The sequence below is a fragment of the Pseudorasbora parva genome, chromosome 10 (assembly GCF_024679245.1).
Source record: "Pseudorasbora parva isolate DD20220531a chromosome 10, ASM2467924v1, whole genome shotgun sequence".
Classification (NCBI taxonomy): domain Eukaryota; kingdom Metazoa; phylum Chordata; class Actinopteri; order Cypriniformes; family Gobionidae; genus Pseudorasbora; species Pseudorasbora parva.
In genome coordinates, this window is record NC_090181.1 from 1,375,417 (window position 1) to 1,392,916 (window position 17,500).

The following is a 17,500-nucleotide window of genomic DNA, read 5'->3' on the forward strand; positions in this document are numbered from 1 at the left end:
TTCAAACATTACGGGAACGTTACTTTAGAATGTTCTCTGATCGTTCCGTTTCGTCGTTCTGCAAACGTTACGGGAACGTTACTTTAGAATGTTCTCTGATCGTTCCGTTTCGTCGTTCTTCTAACATTACGGAAACGTTACTTTAGAATGTTCTCTGATCGTTCCGTTTCGTCGTTCTGCAAACGTTACGGGAACGTTACTTTAGAATGTTCTCTGATCGTTCCGTTTCGTCGTTCTTCTAACATTACGGAAACGTTACTTTAGAATGTTCTCTGATCGTTCCGTTTCGTCGTTCTTCAAACATTACGGAAACGCTACTTTAGAATGTTCTCTGATCGTTCCGTTTCGTCGTTCTTCAAACATTACGGAAACGTTACTTTAGAATGTTCTCTGATCGTTCCGTTTCGTCGTTCTTCAAACATTACGGGAACGTTACTTTAGAATGTTCTCTGATCGTTCCGTTTCGTCGTTCTTCAAACATTACGTGAACGTTATTTTAGAATGTTCTCTGATCGTTCCGTTTCGTCACTCTTCAAACATTACGGAAACGTTACTTTAGAATGTTCTCTGATCGTTCCGTTTCGTCGTTCTTCAAACATTACGTGAACGTTATTTTAGAATGTTCTCTGATCGTTCCGTTTCGTCGTTCTTCAAACATTTCGTGAACGTTATTTTAGAATGTTCTCTGATCGTTCCGTTTCGTCGTTCTGCAAACGTTACGGAAACGTTACTTTAGAATGTTCTCTGATCGTTCCGTTTCATCGTTCTTCAAACATTACGGGAACGTTACTTTAGAATGTTCTCTGATCGTTCCGTTTCGTCGTTCTTCAAACATTACGTGAACGTTATTTTAGAATGTTCTCTGATCGTTCCGTTTCGTCGTTCTTCAAACATTACGTGAACGTTATTTTAGAATGTTCTCTGATCGTTCCGTTTCGTCGTTCTGCAAACGTTACGGAAACGTTACTTTAGAATGTTCTCTGATCGTTCCGTTTCGTCGTTCTTCAAACATTACGGAAACGTTACTTTAGAATGTTCTCTGATCGTTCCGTTTTGTCGTTCTTCAAACATTACGTGAACGTTATTTTAGAATGTTCTCTGATCGTTCCGTTTCGTCGTTCTTCAAACATTACGTGAACGTTATTTTAGAATGTTCTCTGATCGTTCCGTTTCGTCGTTCTGCAAACGTTACGGAAACGTTACTTTAGAATGTTCTCTGATCGTTCCGTTTCATCGTTCTTCAAACATTACGGGAACGTTACTTTAGAATGTTCTCTGATCGTTCCGTTTCGTCGTTCTGCAAACGTTACGGGAACGTTACTTTAGAATGTTCTCTGATCGTTCCGTTTCGTCGTTCTGCAAACATTACGGGAACGTTACTTCAGAATGTTCTCTGATCGTTCCGTTTCGTCGTTCTTGAAACATTACGGAAACGTTACTTTAGAATGTTCTCTGATCGTTCCGTTTCGTCGTTCTTCAAACATTACGGAAACGTTACTTTAGAATGTTCTCTGATCGTTCCGTTTCGTCGTTCTTCAAACATTACGGAAACGTTACTTTAGAATGTTCTCTGATCGTTCCGTTTCGTCGTTCTTCAAACATTACGGAAACGTTACTTTAGAATGTTCTCTGATCATTCCGTTTCGTCGTTCTTCAAACATTACGGAAACGTTGCTCAAGTACCAGCATTTAAAAAAAACGTTAAAACATCCAAATAAAATGTTCAGGGGAAAATGTTCCATAAATGAATAAGGTTTTTGTGCTAACGTTATGAAAACACTAAATACCAAATAACGTTAAATGAACATTCTATTAATGTTATTCGAGGAATGTCAAAAAAATCTGTTCTATATAGAACTCCAGGGTTCTAGACTCAGTTTTAAAGAATGGTTTATTCCAAAAAAGGTCCTACATAAGCAGAAATGTCTTAGATAGAACAATTTCTTCTAAGAGTTTACATGCACATCAATATATTTGACAATATTCTGAATAGTATTGAGTCATGTAAACACTACAACGAGTGTCCCCCAAACTGTGATCCCTGTTTTAATAAGCGCTTTGGGTGTCTAGAAAAGCACAATATAAATGTAATGAATTATTATTATTATTAATGGGACATTTGCTGCACGGAAGCACCTTTTTCAGGAAACGAACTGTATGCAGAAATATGCACATACTCAGGAACTATGGCTGATGGCAAATGCTTAGGAGCAAAAACAATACATTTTATGGAGTGACTCACTTTAATAGATTATTAAAAGACATTTACATGTCATTTTATCATATTATTTGCATAATAAATGATTATTATGGACATTCGTCCCCTCCGACACTTTGCACATGGTCACTTCTGAAGGTGAGAAGCATTCTAGTCCTAATTAAATCATAGAGAATAAGCAGTAATCAAACTAATAACTGAGGACAATCTCCTGGGAAATAATCAAGGGAAAGGAAGCACGCTAGTGTCGATCAGCAGACTTACAACAATCGTGTATACAGGAATATACTGTATATAATACACCAATCAGGCATAACATTATGACCACCTAAAATTGTGTTGGTCCCTCTGACCTGTCAAGGCATGGACGCCTCTAGACCCCTGAAGGTGTGCTGTGGTATCTGGCACTAAGTTGTTAGCAGCAGATCCTTTAAGTCCTGTAAGTTCCAAGGTGGGGGATCCATGGATCGGACTTGTTTGTTCAGCTCATCCCACAGAGACTCAATTGGATTCCACATTTACATTTACATTTAATCATTTAGCAGACGCTTTTATCCAAAGCGAATTACAAAAAGAACCAGCATTAACTTCTGGAGCAGTTTGAGCTCCAGTAGCTCGTCTGTTTGATCGGACCCCACGGGCCAGCCTTCGCTCCCCACGGTCATCAATGAGCCTTGGCCGCCCATGACCCTGTGGCCGGTTCTCCACTGGTCCTTCCTTGGAGCACTTTTGATAGATACTGACCACTGCAGACCGGGAACAGCCCACAAGAGCTGCAGTTTTGGAGATGCTCTGACCCAGTCGTCTAGCCGTCACAATCTGGCCAAACTCGCTCAAATCCTTACGCTTGCCCATTTCTCCTGCTTCACACACATCAACTCTGAGGACTAAATGTTCACTTGCTGCCTAATATACCCCACCCACTAACAGGAGCCGTGATGAAGAGATCATCAGTGTTATGCCGGATCGGTGTATAATCACACACACACACACACACACAATCATACTCATATACACTCATATGTACACACACACACACACACACACACACACACACACACACACATACACTCATATGTACACACACACACACACACACACATATATATACACACACACACACACACACAGAGAGAGAGTTTGATTAGAGAAGTCATTTAATGTTAGACGAGAAATTGATTGAACTGATTGATTCATTAGAAGCCAATTAAATAAGATACATTACCTCACATTTCTTCTCACACACTTATAATATAATGGATACACACACACACACACACACACACAGTACATATACACACGTAAGCACACACATGATATGTAAACACGTACAGAGATGATTTTCTACTACTACACACGAGCTTTCTGAATGAAATGAAACTTATCTTAACTAATGGCACTGATCAGCTCCGATAATAACCCGTTAATTCGAGTGTGATTGAGGTTAATGTGCCAAGCTGAAGAAAACCCGTCAAACCCCATCAATTCTGGAGAGACTGGATGACAAAACCCGGCGCGGTAACCGAGCGCATCTCTGACCGAACGCCACCGCATTATAACGGAGCGATCATCTGGCGGCGCGCGGTGCGTCGTGACGCGTTTTACCGAGATTCGCGCGGATGATTATTTTATACATAAATCAGATAAACCCTGACAGAAAGCAGAGCCTCACCGTGCGCAGGAACTGGATCTCATCCTCCGCGTCTCCGCCTTCAGCCATGATGAGCTCCGTCAGTCCACAGCAGCCATAGAGACGCGCGCGCACGCGTGTGTGTGTGTGTGTGTGTGTGTGAGCGCGCTGCCAGCGGAACCGCATTGGGGTTTCGGCTCTGACGTCACGCCTGGCGCATATTAATATTAATACACAGGTGAATATAAGTATTCTGGGTGCTTTATGAGAGTTTGTTCAAAGAAATGTTTTGACTTTAATACCGTGATTTTGTTCTATGCGTAAACCAATGTGTTTATATTGCTTTGTTCATATATTAATGTGTCTTATTACGAATATGAAAATATTTCCCCTTTTCATGTGCACTCATTTGTTCTGCAGTAAATATGAATATAATTGAAAAGTAAAACTGCTGACTGACTGAATTTATTTATTTATTTCGACTTAATCTTGTGTATCTGGATGGATAAAACGTATGTTTTATATTACATTATGGGGACATTTGTCATTGTCCCCCCACAATGTAATATACAGTTCCTTGCGAAAGTATTCGGCCCCCTTGAACTTTTCGACCTTTTGCCACATTTCAGGCTTCAAACATAATGATATGAAACTGTCATTTTTTTGTGAAGAATCAACAACAATTGGGACACAATCATGAAGTGGAACAAAATTTATTGGATATTTCAAACTTTTTTAACAAATCAAAAACTGAAAAATTGGGCGTGTAAAATTATTCAGCCCCTTTACTTTCAGTGCCGCAAACTCTCTCCAGAAGTTCAGTGAGGATCTCTGAATGATCCAATGTTGACCTAAATGACTAATGATGATAAACAGAATCCACCTGTGTGTGATCAAGTCTCCGTATAAATGCACCTGCACTGTGATCGTCTCAGAGGTCCGTTTAAAGCGCAAAGAGCATCATGAAGAACAAGGAACACACCAGGCAGGTCCGAGATACTGTTGTGGAGAAGTTTAAAGCCGGATTTGGATACAAAAAGATTTCCCAAGCTTTAAACATCCCGAGGAGCACTGTGCAAGCGATAATATTGAAATGGAAGGAGTATCAGACCACTGCAAATCTACCAAGACCTGGCCGTCCCTCTAAACCTTCAGCTCATACAAGGAGAAGACTGATCAGAGATCAGCCAAGAGGCCCATGATCCCTCTGGAGGAACTGCAGAGATCTACAGCTGAGGTGGGAGACTCTGTCCATAGGACAACAATCAGTCGGATAATGCACAAATCTGGGCTTTCTGGAAGAGTGGCAAGAAGAAAGACATTTCTTAAAGATATCCATAAAAAGTGTCGTTTTAAGTTTGCCACAAGCCCCCTGGGAGACACACCAAACATGTGGAAGAAGGTGCTCTGGTCAGATGAAACCAAAATTGAACTTTTTAGCAACAATGCAAAACGTTATGTTTGGCGTAAAAGCAACACAGCTCATCACCCTGAACACACACCATCCCCACTGTCAGACATGGTGGCGGCAGCATCATGGTGTGGGGCTGCTTTTCTTCAGCAGGGACAGGGAAGATGGTTAACATTGATGGGAAGATGGATGGAGCCAAATACAGGACCATTCTGGAAGAAAACCTGATGGAGTCTGCAAAAGACCTGAGACTGGGACGGAGATTTGTCTTCCAACAAGACAATGATCCAAAACATAAAGCACAATCTACAATGGAATGGCTCAAAAATAACCATATCCAGGTGTTAGAATGGCCAAGTCAAAGTCCAGACCTGAATCCAATCGAGAATCTGTGGAAAGAACTGAAAACTGCTGTTCACAAACGCTCTCCATCCAACCTCACTGAGCTCCAGCTGTTCTGCAGGAGGAATGGGCAAACATTTCAGTCTCTCGATAAGCAAAACTGATAGAGACAAACGGCAAGAGACCTACAGCTGTGATCGCAGCAAGAGGTGGCGCTACAAAGGGTTAACTTAAGGGGGACGAATAATTTTGCACGCCCAATTTTTCCGTTTTTAATTTGTTAAAAAAGTTTGAAATATCCAATAAATTTCGTTCCACTTAATGATTGTGTCCCACTTGTTGTTGATTCTTCACAAAAAATTACAGTTTCATATCATTATGTTTGAAGCCTGAAATGTGGCAAAAGGTCGCAAAGTTCAAGGGGGCTGAATACTTTTGTAAAGCATTGTAAACAAGTACACACACACACACACTGTAATTGCAGCATATAGTAAATTATTTCAACAGAAACAAAATATACAGCCCAGAGTACAGGTGTGTAGGAATAATTTCATGTCATAAATCATGAATCATTAAAATAAAAAGCATTGAAAACCTCTGGAACTGCATTGATTTCCTCGTCTGACCCCGTGACCCTTCATGTCAATGTTTAGGACAAAGTTGCAGAACTGCTTCAAAACTACTCATCGCTGACGGTGTGTGTGTGTGTGTGTGTGTCTCTTCATGGCACACTGCAAAAAATGCTCTTCTTACTCAGTATTTTTGTCTTGTTTCTAGTCCAAACATCTGAAAATTCTTACATTAAGAAACATTTACTAGAGAGGTAAAAATTATTGTCTTGTTTTGGGGAAAAATAACTCAAAATGAAGAGAGTTTTTGCTTAAAATAAGATAAATAATCTGCCAATGGGGTGAGAAAAATAATCTTGTTTTCTGTTTGAATTAAGATTATTTTTCTCACCCCATTGGCAGATTATTTATCTTATTTTAAGCAAAAACTCTCTTCATTTTGAGTTAGTTTTCCCAAAAACAAGACAATTACTTTTGCTTGTCTAGTAAATGTTTCTTAATGTAATAATTTTCAGATGTTTGGACTAGAAACAAGACAAAAATACTGAGTGAGAAGAGCATTTTTTGCAGTGCAGTCTCCTGGCAAATAGTTATTATTTACATTCATCCCACAGTGGATGGGTGGATTTATATTTATCCATTTAGCAGACACTTACAATAAAGAGGAACATCAATCAATTCAGCAGAACCAACAATATTCATAGAGCACAATGTTTACTCTTGTTTTGGTCAAAGTTAGACATCACAGCCGATGGAGTCATGCTCAAGAACAGAACTGGCTTTGCAGTCTTCTGCTGCGCCCTAGTGGTGTGACTGTAAAACTACATCCATCACTTTAAGTAAATTCATTCCAAATTACCTTTTTTTATGGGTCATTACAAGCATATTTGTAAAACACGTTAATAATATCACTAAAACATTAAATAATATAATTTTTAAGCTTTCCAAATAATAATAATAACACTAATACATTTTATTTGTATTGCACTTTACATGTGAAACAAATCTCAAAGTGCTACAGTTAAGATCATTTAAAAATTGTAAAATACTAATAGATTTAATAATTAAAAGTCTCCAAAATAGGAGATTCTCCAAAAAATGTATTCTCCAAAAATAAATGTTTTTAGTCCTTTTTTAAAGTGACCTATTAATACATTAAAAATAATATCATTATTTATATAGCATGAAAGTTGTGATAAACTTCAGTCTTTGGTATGAATTCATATTAATGCATGTGTTGTTTCTTTTGACAGTCAGATATAAAACTGAAACGGCCTTTATAAGCTTTGCTTCTTGCATATCTATAATTTCAGTTAAATATACATGGTTACTATAGTAACTGTTACTACAATAAACTCATAAAGGACTGATCATCAAACACTGTAAGCAATTTTCCTTTATGAAAACTTCTTATGAAATCTGATTTATGTTTATATAGCTATATTATGGTTTTTTTTTATCATAACAACAACAACAACAACAACAACAACCACAACAACAACAACAACAACAACTGGTAAATATGATTTAGTAGGCTACAGATTTTTTGTGTGTGGTTTAAACCGTAAAGATGTTTTTGACAAACTCTTCCCTCATTAATGCTGCCGTTAAGTGCTGTCGGAATTATCATAAATACAAGTTTCCGTGTTAAAGAAAGTGGGAAGTAGGAAAATTCCGATCACAAGTGAATTTCATACTCAATAACTCAATATGTACCTTGTGTAAAAAATCACAAAACATTACTTCTTTGCTTACTCGAATAATTATACTGAAGTTATTACAATAGTGAATATTTCTAAGGTTTTTGTGTCCGTTTAAAGCGCGCGTGCTCCTCGCGTCCGCGTTTGAATAAAGGGCGCGAATTTTATTTGTATGACCGTTTTGCGACACGTCGTTTTCAATGTAAACACGTTCTGTAAACGATAGTAAACCGAAGTACTTTACATCGCTAAACTCATGAGGAATATTTAACGTCATCACATCTCAGGTAACTGCCTCACTAAGCCTATATAACGGTTATTTTGAATAATACAAATAACCGCCATTTTTTTTCCTCTCAGAAATGTCTTCGTTTATTTTTCGCTCACTTTTTACATGAGCATTCATATATTAACACAGATAAACGGACAAAAATGCTCACATTTATGACACAATTGAGCATGTACATAGATAGAGTCTTTAAATCTGTTTTTCATCAAGTTTGATGTTATTCTGAGGTAATTATATTCTCTAATAACCCTCCAACTTGTATTTCTACATTTACATTCAGATGGTTTCAGGTTTTTACTGTTTTACTATCCTTGTGTGGATATTTTGGTGTGTATATATTTCTTTGGGGATATTTTGTTATGCATATAGTTCTTTTTTATATAATTCTATGCAGTTAGGTGTAATGAATGTTCTATTTTAAAACATCGTGAAACAAATAGCCTATTTCGCCTGCGCCTCAGTCATAGATAGATAGATAGATAGATAGATAGATAAGTCTTCTGTCCCCTTTAAGTTAATGCGGTGTCTTTTTCTGCAGCTGAGTGTCCGCAGCGCCGCTGTTTTGCTTTATGACACACTTCTGATGGGGGCGGGGCCATCCCTAAACCAACCAATCACAGTTTAGGAGACAAACGCTGCCGCCTCTCATTGGTCTCTGGGCCTATCAATCACAAGGTGAGACCGCTGTCCTCCAGAACGCACTTTATTCCGAGAGCGAGAACCGTCATGCACCTCAGATGGGTGAGTTTAACATCATTAACTTAATATTACATCCGATTATTGACATTTAAACACTCTAATATAGCTTGAAATGATGTTTTAATGCGGATGAGATAATGCGTGTCATTTGTTGAGCGAAAAAAAGACGCATAACTTAATACAGATCACACAAATGCATCGATCATAAGCATATTTTAGCTCAATTTAAAATGTGCTGTTGAATAAATGGCTTTGAGAGAGAAATGCAGTGAATGTTTAAAGCATCAATGATGCAGCAGTGCAAAAATAACTTTCTGCATAATAAATGATGCTCAATATAGTGCGGATTATTCATGCACTGCTCGCCTAATCCACAGATATAATATACTGGGTTTGTTTTGGCTCAATAGACATATTTTAAAGAGACGGCTTGTGCATGATCCTTTTATTTTAATGTGTAATTGTTATGAGGTTATGCTCTAGTCATTCAACTGCTTATTTGAATAATTATGCATACAGTTCAAAGGCTTTAGCGGAAGAAATGATACTGAATGACATTATCAATGGACCCTCTGTTAGTTTTCATCAATATGCATTCATGGATATTTTTGGCAGGTTATTTTCTGGCCTACAAACACATCTGGCAGCTACGATGCATAAAATATTATAGATTTGATTATGAAGGTTATTACTTACTGAAAAAAAGATAATAATTATTAAGATTCGTCTTTGTAATAATCACAAAACAATTACTAGTCAAGTCAACTTTATTTATATTGCTCTTCTCCAATGCCGATTGTGTCAGAGCAGCTTCAGTGTTAAACAGGACAATACTGCAGCAGAATTAGATTTGGCTGTACAGTCGTTCTGGAGTAAACAGTGATGTTATCAGCTTATTTTAATTTATCATAGAGAGACAATGTTGGCAGATCAGTATTATAGTTTATAGAGTTAAATAAAACCTAATTAATTACAGAGAGAATTTACTGTGCTGCCGAATTGCAATTAATCCAAATTATTATTTTGTTCTATTTTGATGTGGTTGTGCGCGTGAAAGCATCATGTCTGTGTTTATCAGGCTGTGTCTTTACGTTGCATTTAAAGCCTTCTTCATTTTGACAGGCCTTCGATCGCCCCGATGATGAACACCAGTCCATCCCGGGCCGTCCCCGACTCGAGACGAGACCCGCGAGACAACCGCCAACTTAATTTAGGAGCGTGATTAATTAAAACGGGCCCCGTAATGGAAGGCACACACACTGTGCTGCGTCTGTACAAACCCATCCATGAGATGTGCTTTATCAGTCTGTACTTCCCAACGAGGAAGTCCCGAGGTTTCACACGAGCTGGCCATTCCCCTAATAAAGTCTGGCCTCTTTGTGACCCAACCAGGACTAAACAAAGACGGCACTATTACAAATCAGCGGATGAAGTTTTGCAGTCCGAGGCGACAAAAGGAGCGGTTGCTCAGCTTCACTGGCTGGCCGTCGAACGCCATCAACTCCTGACGGATCTCCTGTCTTTATGTAGTGATTGTGCAGAGAGAATTAAGATGGGAAACCAGGATGGAAAGCTCCAGATAGAAGGACATGGGGAACAAAATATTTGTAATATTACTCTTCCTATGTCCCCGGAGCGCAAGAGAGCATCCTCAAGAGTTCGTAAGCTGAAGAAACTTGGATCCAAGAAGATGGATAGCACTGAAGACTTCTTGCAGAGCAAGATTAAGAAAAAGGTGCATGTTGGAGCAACTTCCGGAAAGCCATGGAATGGCTCGGACACTCCCGGATCAGGCTCCTATGTTAGCGTCTCAAGCCAGCCGCTTCTTCCAATGGACGAAGACTTCCAAATTGCCCATGATGGCTGGGATTTCATGGAGGAACCTCGTTCTTTCGAATGTGAAATGGATTGCACAGAGCTGTCCGAGTTTGCAGAGCTCTGTTCAGAGTACGAGAACGAACGTGGACATATCGACCCTCACAAGAAGTTTGGGAGGTTAATTGAGGAAACTGGATCTCATTCACATTTGGATGTGGAGCGAATCTACCAGAACTCTTTAGAACAAGACAAGTTCAATCGCTTGACACACAAGAAGGCGCCATCGTCCCCCACTGACGCCAACCTTCGCTCCTGGACCAGAAGCCCCACTTCGAGCTCTCTCTCCGGGGTTTTTAATGTGTCCTATCCTCCCAATAACAGTCTCCAGAGCATGTCTCCTCTTTCCTCTCAGCTTCCCAGTCCCCAAATGAACCATCGTATTGTGTTGCTGCCTGAGGAGGAGGACGATGGAAATAAACGCTCCTCGAGAGACGAGCCCAAAGTCATCGACAAAAACGGCAACTGCAGGACAGCCACGCGCCTCGACCTGAACCTCAGCCATCATTTTAATCTGAACGGAGCCAGCACATCGAGTGCCACGACCTCAGGTAATCTCTTCTGTTTCAAACTGTGCAAAAACTCATCGAGCTCTGATATTTCTCACTTATTTGAGCTTTTATGGGGCTTTTCATTGAGCTATTAGGGCTCGACATTAATGCTTGTCCGGGATAAGTGGATTTTTTAAAGAGAATTTTACTCGCCCGACAGACAAGAGGCTTAAAACGTCATTAACAAAAGACAACTAACGAATCACCAAAATACAAGAATGATTCTGCATTAATTTAGTGTAAGTGTCGATGGATGGTGGATAATATAATATATAATGAACTGAAGGTGGCGCTGTTGACGCTCCACAACCTCTCGAGGAGAAATCACAACACATGAGACACTGAGAAACTGAGCTAAACATTCAACATGTGACGTTTTTATATTTATAACACATGATACAGTTAAACAACATCAACCGAGCAAGAGTGTGTTTTCCTGAACACCATCATGACTGTAAATGACACTGATTTCATAGGACAGCTCCATAAACAATTAATTAACATCGGGTCACTTACATTTGAGACGCAATATTGACTGTTTTTGTTCTATTTCAGCAGCGAAAATAGAACACAGCAGAACCATAACGCATCTCACAGCAACAGTGTGGGTGCTTCCCAATTCTTATTTGTGCATCCTCGTTTCCTTTCCTAGCTTCCTTTACTCAGGCCTTAGCTCCGCCCCTTCAGGATGCGAGGGAAGGTCGCGAGGAAAAGACGCGAGGGCGGAGGAGCGAGGAAACGAGGAGGGATATTAAGAAGCACCTGTGTGTTACTGAACGATTCAGTATTTGAATGAATCAGCCGTTTGGATGAATCGTTTGAATGAATCAACTCAATGACTCACTCATTAAGATGGTCAGCGTTAGAACAAATCAACTCAATGACTCACTCATTAAGATGGTCAGTGTTAGAATGAATCGACTCAATGACCCACTCATTAGGATGGTCAGCGTTAGAACAAATCGACTCAATGACTCACTCATTAAGATGGTCAGCGTTAGAACAAATCGACTCAATGACTCACTCATTAAGATGGTCAGTGTTAGAACAAATCGACTCAATGACTCACTCATTAAGATGGTCAGCGTTAGAACGAATCGACTCAATGACTCACTCATTAAGATGGTCAGTGTTAGAACGAATCGACTCAATGACTCACTCATTAAGATGGTCAGCGTTAGAACAAATCGACTCAATGACTCACTCATTAAGATGGTCAGCGTTAGAACAAATCGACTCAATGACTCACTCATTAAGATAGTCAGCGTTAGAACAAATCGACTCAATGACTCACTCATTAAGATGGTCAGCGTTAGAACGAATCGACTCAATGACTCACTCATTAAGATGGTCAGTGTTAGAACGAATCGACTCAATGACTCACTCATTAAGATGGTCAGCGTTAGAACAAATTGACTCAATGACTCACTCATTAAGATGGTCAGCGTTAGAACGAATCGACTCAATGACTCACTCATTAAGATGGTCAGCGTTAGAACGAATCGACTCAATGACTCACTCATTAAGATGGTCAGTGTTAGAACAAATCCACTCAATGACTCACTCATTAAGATGGTCAGGGTTAGAACGAATCGACTCAATGACTCACTCATTAAGATGGTCAGTGTTAGAACGAATCGACTCAATGACTCACTCATTAAGATGGTCAGTGTTAGAACAAATCCACTCAATGACTCTCTCATTAAGATGGTCAGGGTTAGAACGAATCGACTCAATGACTCACTCATTAAGATGGTCAGCGTTAGAACAAATCGACTCAATGACTCACTCATTAAGATGGTCAGCGTTAGAACAAATCGACTCAATGACTCACTCATTAAGATGGTCAGCGTTAGAACGAATCGACTCAATGACTCACTCATTAAGATGGTTAGTGTTAGAACGAATCGACTCAATGACACTCATTAAGATGGTCAGTGTTAGAACGAATCGACTCAATGACTCACTCATTAAGATGGTCAGCGTTAGAACAAATTGACTCAATGACTCACTCATTAAGATGGTCAGCGTTAGAACGAATCGACTCAATGACTCACTCATTAAGATGGTCAGTGTTAGAACGAATCGACTCAATGACTCACTCATTAAGATGGTCAGTGTTAGAACAAATCCACTCAATGACTCACTCATTAAGATGGTCAGGGTTAGAACGAATCGACTCAATGACTCACTCATTAAGATGGTCAGCGTTAGAACAAATCGACTCAATGACTCACTCATTAAGATGGTCAGCCTTACAACAAATCGACTCAATGACTCACTCATTAAGATGGTCAGGGTTAGAACGAATCGACTCAATGACTCACTCATTAAGATGGTCAGCGTTAGAACAAATCGACTCAATGACTCACTCATTAAGATGGACAGTGTTAGAACGAATCGACTCAATGACTCACTCATTAAGATGGTCAGTGTTAGAACGAATCGACTCAATGACTCACTCATTAAGATGGTCAGTGTTAGAACAAATCGACTCAATGACTCACTCATTAAGATGGACAGTGTTAGAACAAATCGACTCAATGACTCACTCATTAAGATGGACAGTGTTAGAACAAATCGACTCAATGAATCACTCATTAAGATGGTCAGCCTTAGAACAAATCGACTCAATGACTCACTCATTAAGATGGTCAGTGTTAGAACGAATAAACTCAATGACTCACTCATTAAGATGGTCAGCGTTAGAACAAATCGACTCAATGACTCACTCATTAAGATGGTCAGTGTTAGAACGAATCGACTCAATGACTCACTCATTAAGATGGTCAGCGTTAGAACAAATCGACTCAATGACTCACTCATTAAGATGGACAGTGTTAGAACAAATCGACTCAATGAATCACTCATTAAGATGGTCAGCCTTAGAACAAATCGACTCAATGACTCACTCATTAAGATGGTCAGTGTTAGAACGAATCAACTCAATGACTCACTCATTAAGATGGTCAGCGTTAGAACAAATCGACTCAATGACTCACTCATTAAGATGGTCAGTGTTAGAACGAGTCGACTCAATGACTCACTCATTAAGATGGTCAATGTTAGAACGAATCGACTCAATGACTCACTCATTAAGACAGTCAACGTTTGACCGAATCGACTCAATGACTCACTCATTAAGACTCACCTGCCGCCAACTACTGGTGGTTTAATTTCATGTTTAAACATACTTTCCAACATTTCTTTTTTGTTTATTCACAAATACAAATCTCATAACATTATTTAATGCAGTTGTAATTTTTCAGTGTAAATGATTTAATTAGATTGGTAACAGCCCTATAGTGTCTTATTTTAATTGAATGCAGGGGTGGGGAACGTTGATCCAGAAGGGCCACTCTCTTGCAGAGTTTAGCTCCAACCCCGAAAAAAACACTCACCTGCCTGTAACTTTAGTAATTCTGAAGACCTTAGGGCCTTTTATAAAAGGTAAAAATATCACAGATATGCAGATTTAAATATGTCGAAGCTGGTTGAACACTGGTGAGAATAATGCTTCAGAATAAACCATATTTACAACACACACACACACAAAAAAGAAAGAAACAAACTTTTTTTCTGAACAAGTGAATGACCGGTTTACTTGTCTGAAGGACAAGCACATGAACATGTTTAAAGTCGAGACCTAAAATCATAATTATTAACGTTATTAATAATATAGGGAGCCCACAACAACAACGACAACAAAAAACATTAAAAAATGTCAACGTTTTTTAATTAATAGATAATAGAAATTAGATTTTTTGGGGGATATTTTGACCACTCAAAATAGGAAATGTCCCGGTTTCCGTTTCAGAAATCTGGTCACCTTATATCAAATACCATTTTACTGTGTAAAGCTGCATGCCGGACTAGAAGCGAATGGACTAGAAACATTTAAAGTTATCGAAGTGTTAAAAATAAGGTGGATAGTGACGCTTTCCTTACCAAACCCAACAGATCTCATGTTCATTCTGATTTCTTTGTCATGTGACTCGGCCTTTCCCAGAGATCCGCTATTGAATTTTCTCTGTGTTTGAGAGTCACTAAGATCAAAGCCTCCATGAAAATAATTTCATCCTGCAGGAGGGAGGTTTAAAATATCCACACGGGTCGCCTCAGAAGTCCCCAGCGTTAATGAGATGAAAAGGATTAAAACACTTTTACTTGGGAAGCGCGTGAGCTGCATCTCACGGTTAAAGAATTCCCATTAAGCGTCCGGCCTTTCTGTGATCTTTCTCTTGTTGAACATCACTCGTTTGATTTGATCATCGGCTATCAGATGTGGGACAGAACACACTTCCTTTGCTCAGGGCAGAATAGATGCTTCCTCTCTGCTTATAAGAGACGTTACGGACGCTTCAGAACATGTGAGTGCTGTTTGTTTACTGTCATGTTTTCAATCACATGAGTGCTAGCAATGTGTGTTTTCGCAAAGACTTGCAGTTTTATTCGTCCGGCACTAAGAAGTCTTTCCCAAGTGACTCTCTGTTCGTTTGTCTCCTCGCTTCAGTGAGCATCTCTGAGAGAGACTGATCATGTGATGACTGTGATGAACTCTAGTCCTTTCACAGACTGGGCGAGCTGAGAAACAGAGATTCTGAACTCAACAAAATAACGTAATCAGTTTGAATGAATGACTCACTCATAGAGACTTCACTTGTTTTATTACTGGATGAATCAGTGTTTTTGAGTGAATCTCTTGAGTGATTGATTCAATGACTCACTCATAAAGACTCCACTTGTTTCATTACTGGATGAATCAGTTTTTTGAGTGAATCTCTTATATAAATGATTCAATGATTGAATGAATCTCTTGAGTGAATGATTCAATGACTCTCATAAAGACTTCACTTGATTCATTTCTGGATGAATCAGTGTTTTGAGTGAATCTCTTGAGTGAATGATTCCATGACTCTCATAAAGACTTCACTTGTTTCATTACTGGATGAATCAGTGTTTTTGAGTGAATCTCTTTTATAAACGATTCAATGATTGAATTAATTTCTTGAGTTAATGATTCAGTGACTCACTCGTAAAGACGTCACTTGTTTTATTACTGAATGAATCAGTGTTTTGAAATGTGAATCTCTTGAATGAATGATTCAATGACTCACTCATAAATACTTCAATTGTTTCATTACTGGATGAATCAGTGTTTTTGAACAAACCTCTTGAGTGAATGATTCAATGACTCACTCTTAAAGCCATGACTTGTTTCATTACTGAATGAATCAGTGTTTTGAAATGTGAACCTCTTGAATGAATGATTCAATGACTCACTCATAAAGACTTCACTTGTTTCATTACTGGATGAATCAGTGTTTTTGAATTAATCTCTTGAGTGAATAATTCAATGACTCATTTATAAAGACTACTTGTTTCATTAATGGATGAATCAGTGTTTTCTGAACAAATCTCTTGAGTGAATGATTCAATGACTCACTCAAAAATACTTCACTTGTTTCATTACTGGATGAATCAGTTTTTTAGAATGAATCACTTGAGTGAATGATTCAGTGAACCACTCGTAAAGACTTCACTTGTTTCATTACTGGATGAATCAGTTTTTTAGAATGAATCACTTGAGTGAATGATTCAGTGAACCACTCGTAAAGACTTCACTTGTTTCATTACTGGATGAATCAGTGTTTTGAAATCTCTTGATTTCAAAACAAATCAAGAGATCTTAGTCTCTGAGATCTCAGTGAATCTCTTGAATGAATGATTCAATGACAATAACTTTCAAAAGGTGATTTACTCTACTTTGATCATTACCGCAGACGTCAGTGTGTCATTTAGGAATGAGATTGTGTGGATGTTTGAATCGAGCTCGCCATCTTTGAATGATTAATCATACTGCACACTATATAGTGAAGCATGTAGATTGTCTAACAGCAGTGGTTGAGCTCAGGATTCTCCTATACACTATAATATTTCATCAGTCAATAAACCATCTAAAAATACCTCCACCGTGTAAAACATCATTTCCTCTATATCCATAACATACCCACTCCATATCATTGAGTTTGAGTGATCGTTTTCTTACTCAAAAGCTTTATAGAGGGTCTGTTCAGCATCATTCACTGTAGACTTTGAGTCTAAAACACATTTGAAAAGTAAACCTTCAGTGCAAGTTCTACACTCAAAATAATAAACTGTTGAATGAACTTAATTAAATTAAGGAAAACCTTTCCACGAAATTGAATTATGCTT

At 38.7% G+C, this 17,500-nt stretch overlaps 2 protein-coding genes across 8 annotated transcripts in view; one reads left to right on the forward strand and one right to left on the reverse strand.

Moving 5' to 3' along the window:
• LOC137090868 (ryanodine receptor 3) overlaps positions 1-4,011 on the reverse strand; it is a 294,990-nt gene extending 290,979 nt beyond the window's left edge. For all 5 annotated transcript variants that reach the window (XM_067454843.1, XM_067454842.1, XM_067454840.1 and 2 more), the window contains exon 1: positions 3,891-4,011. In XM_067454843.1, the coding sequence (XP_067310944.1) occupies positions 3,891-3,938 (48 nt within the window). In that variant the 5' untranslated portion in view covers positions 3,939-4,011. The remainder of the gene's footprint in view (positions 1-3,890) is intronic.
• Positions 4,012-8,020: 4,009 nt separating this feature from the next.
• Positions 8,021-17,500, forward strand: part of LOC137090871 (formin) — a 126,771-nt gene continuing 117,291 nt past the window's right edge. The window contains exons 1-3 of one of the 3 annotated variants that reach the window (XM_067454847.1): positions 8,021-8,157; positions 8,698-8,900; positions 9,981-11,284. In XM_067454847.1, the coding sequence (XP_067310948.1) occupies positions 10,102-11,284 (1,183 nt within the window). In that variant the 5' untranslated portion in view covers positions 8,021-8,157; positions 8,698-8,900; positions 9,981-10,101. Of the gene's footprint in view, positions 8,158-8,284; positions 8,387-8,697; positions 8,901-9,980; positions 11,285-17,500 lie in introns of those variants that run through there. The other 2 variants (XM_067454850.1, XM_067454849.1) reach the window with 2 other exon arrangements.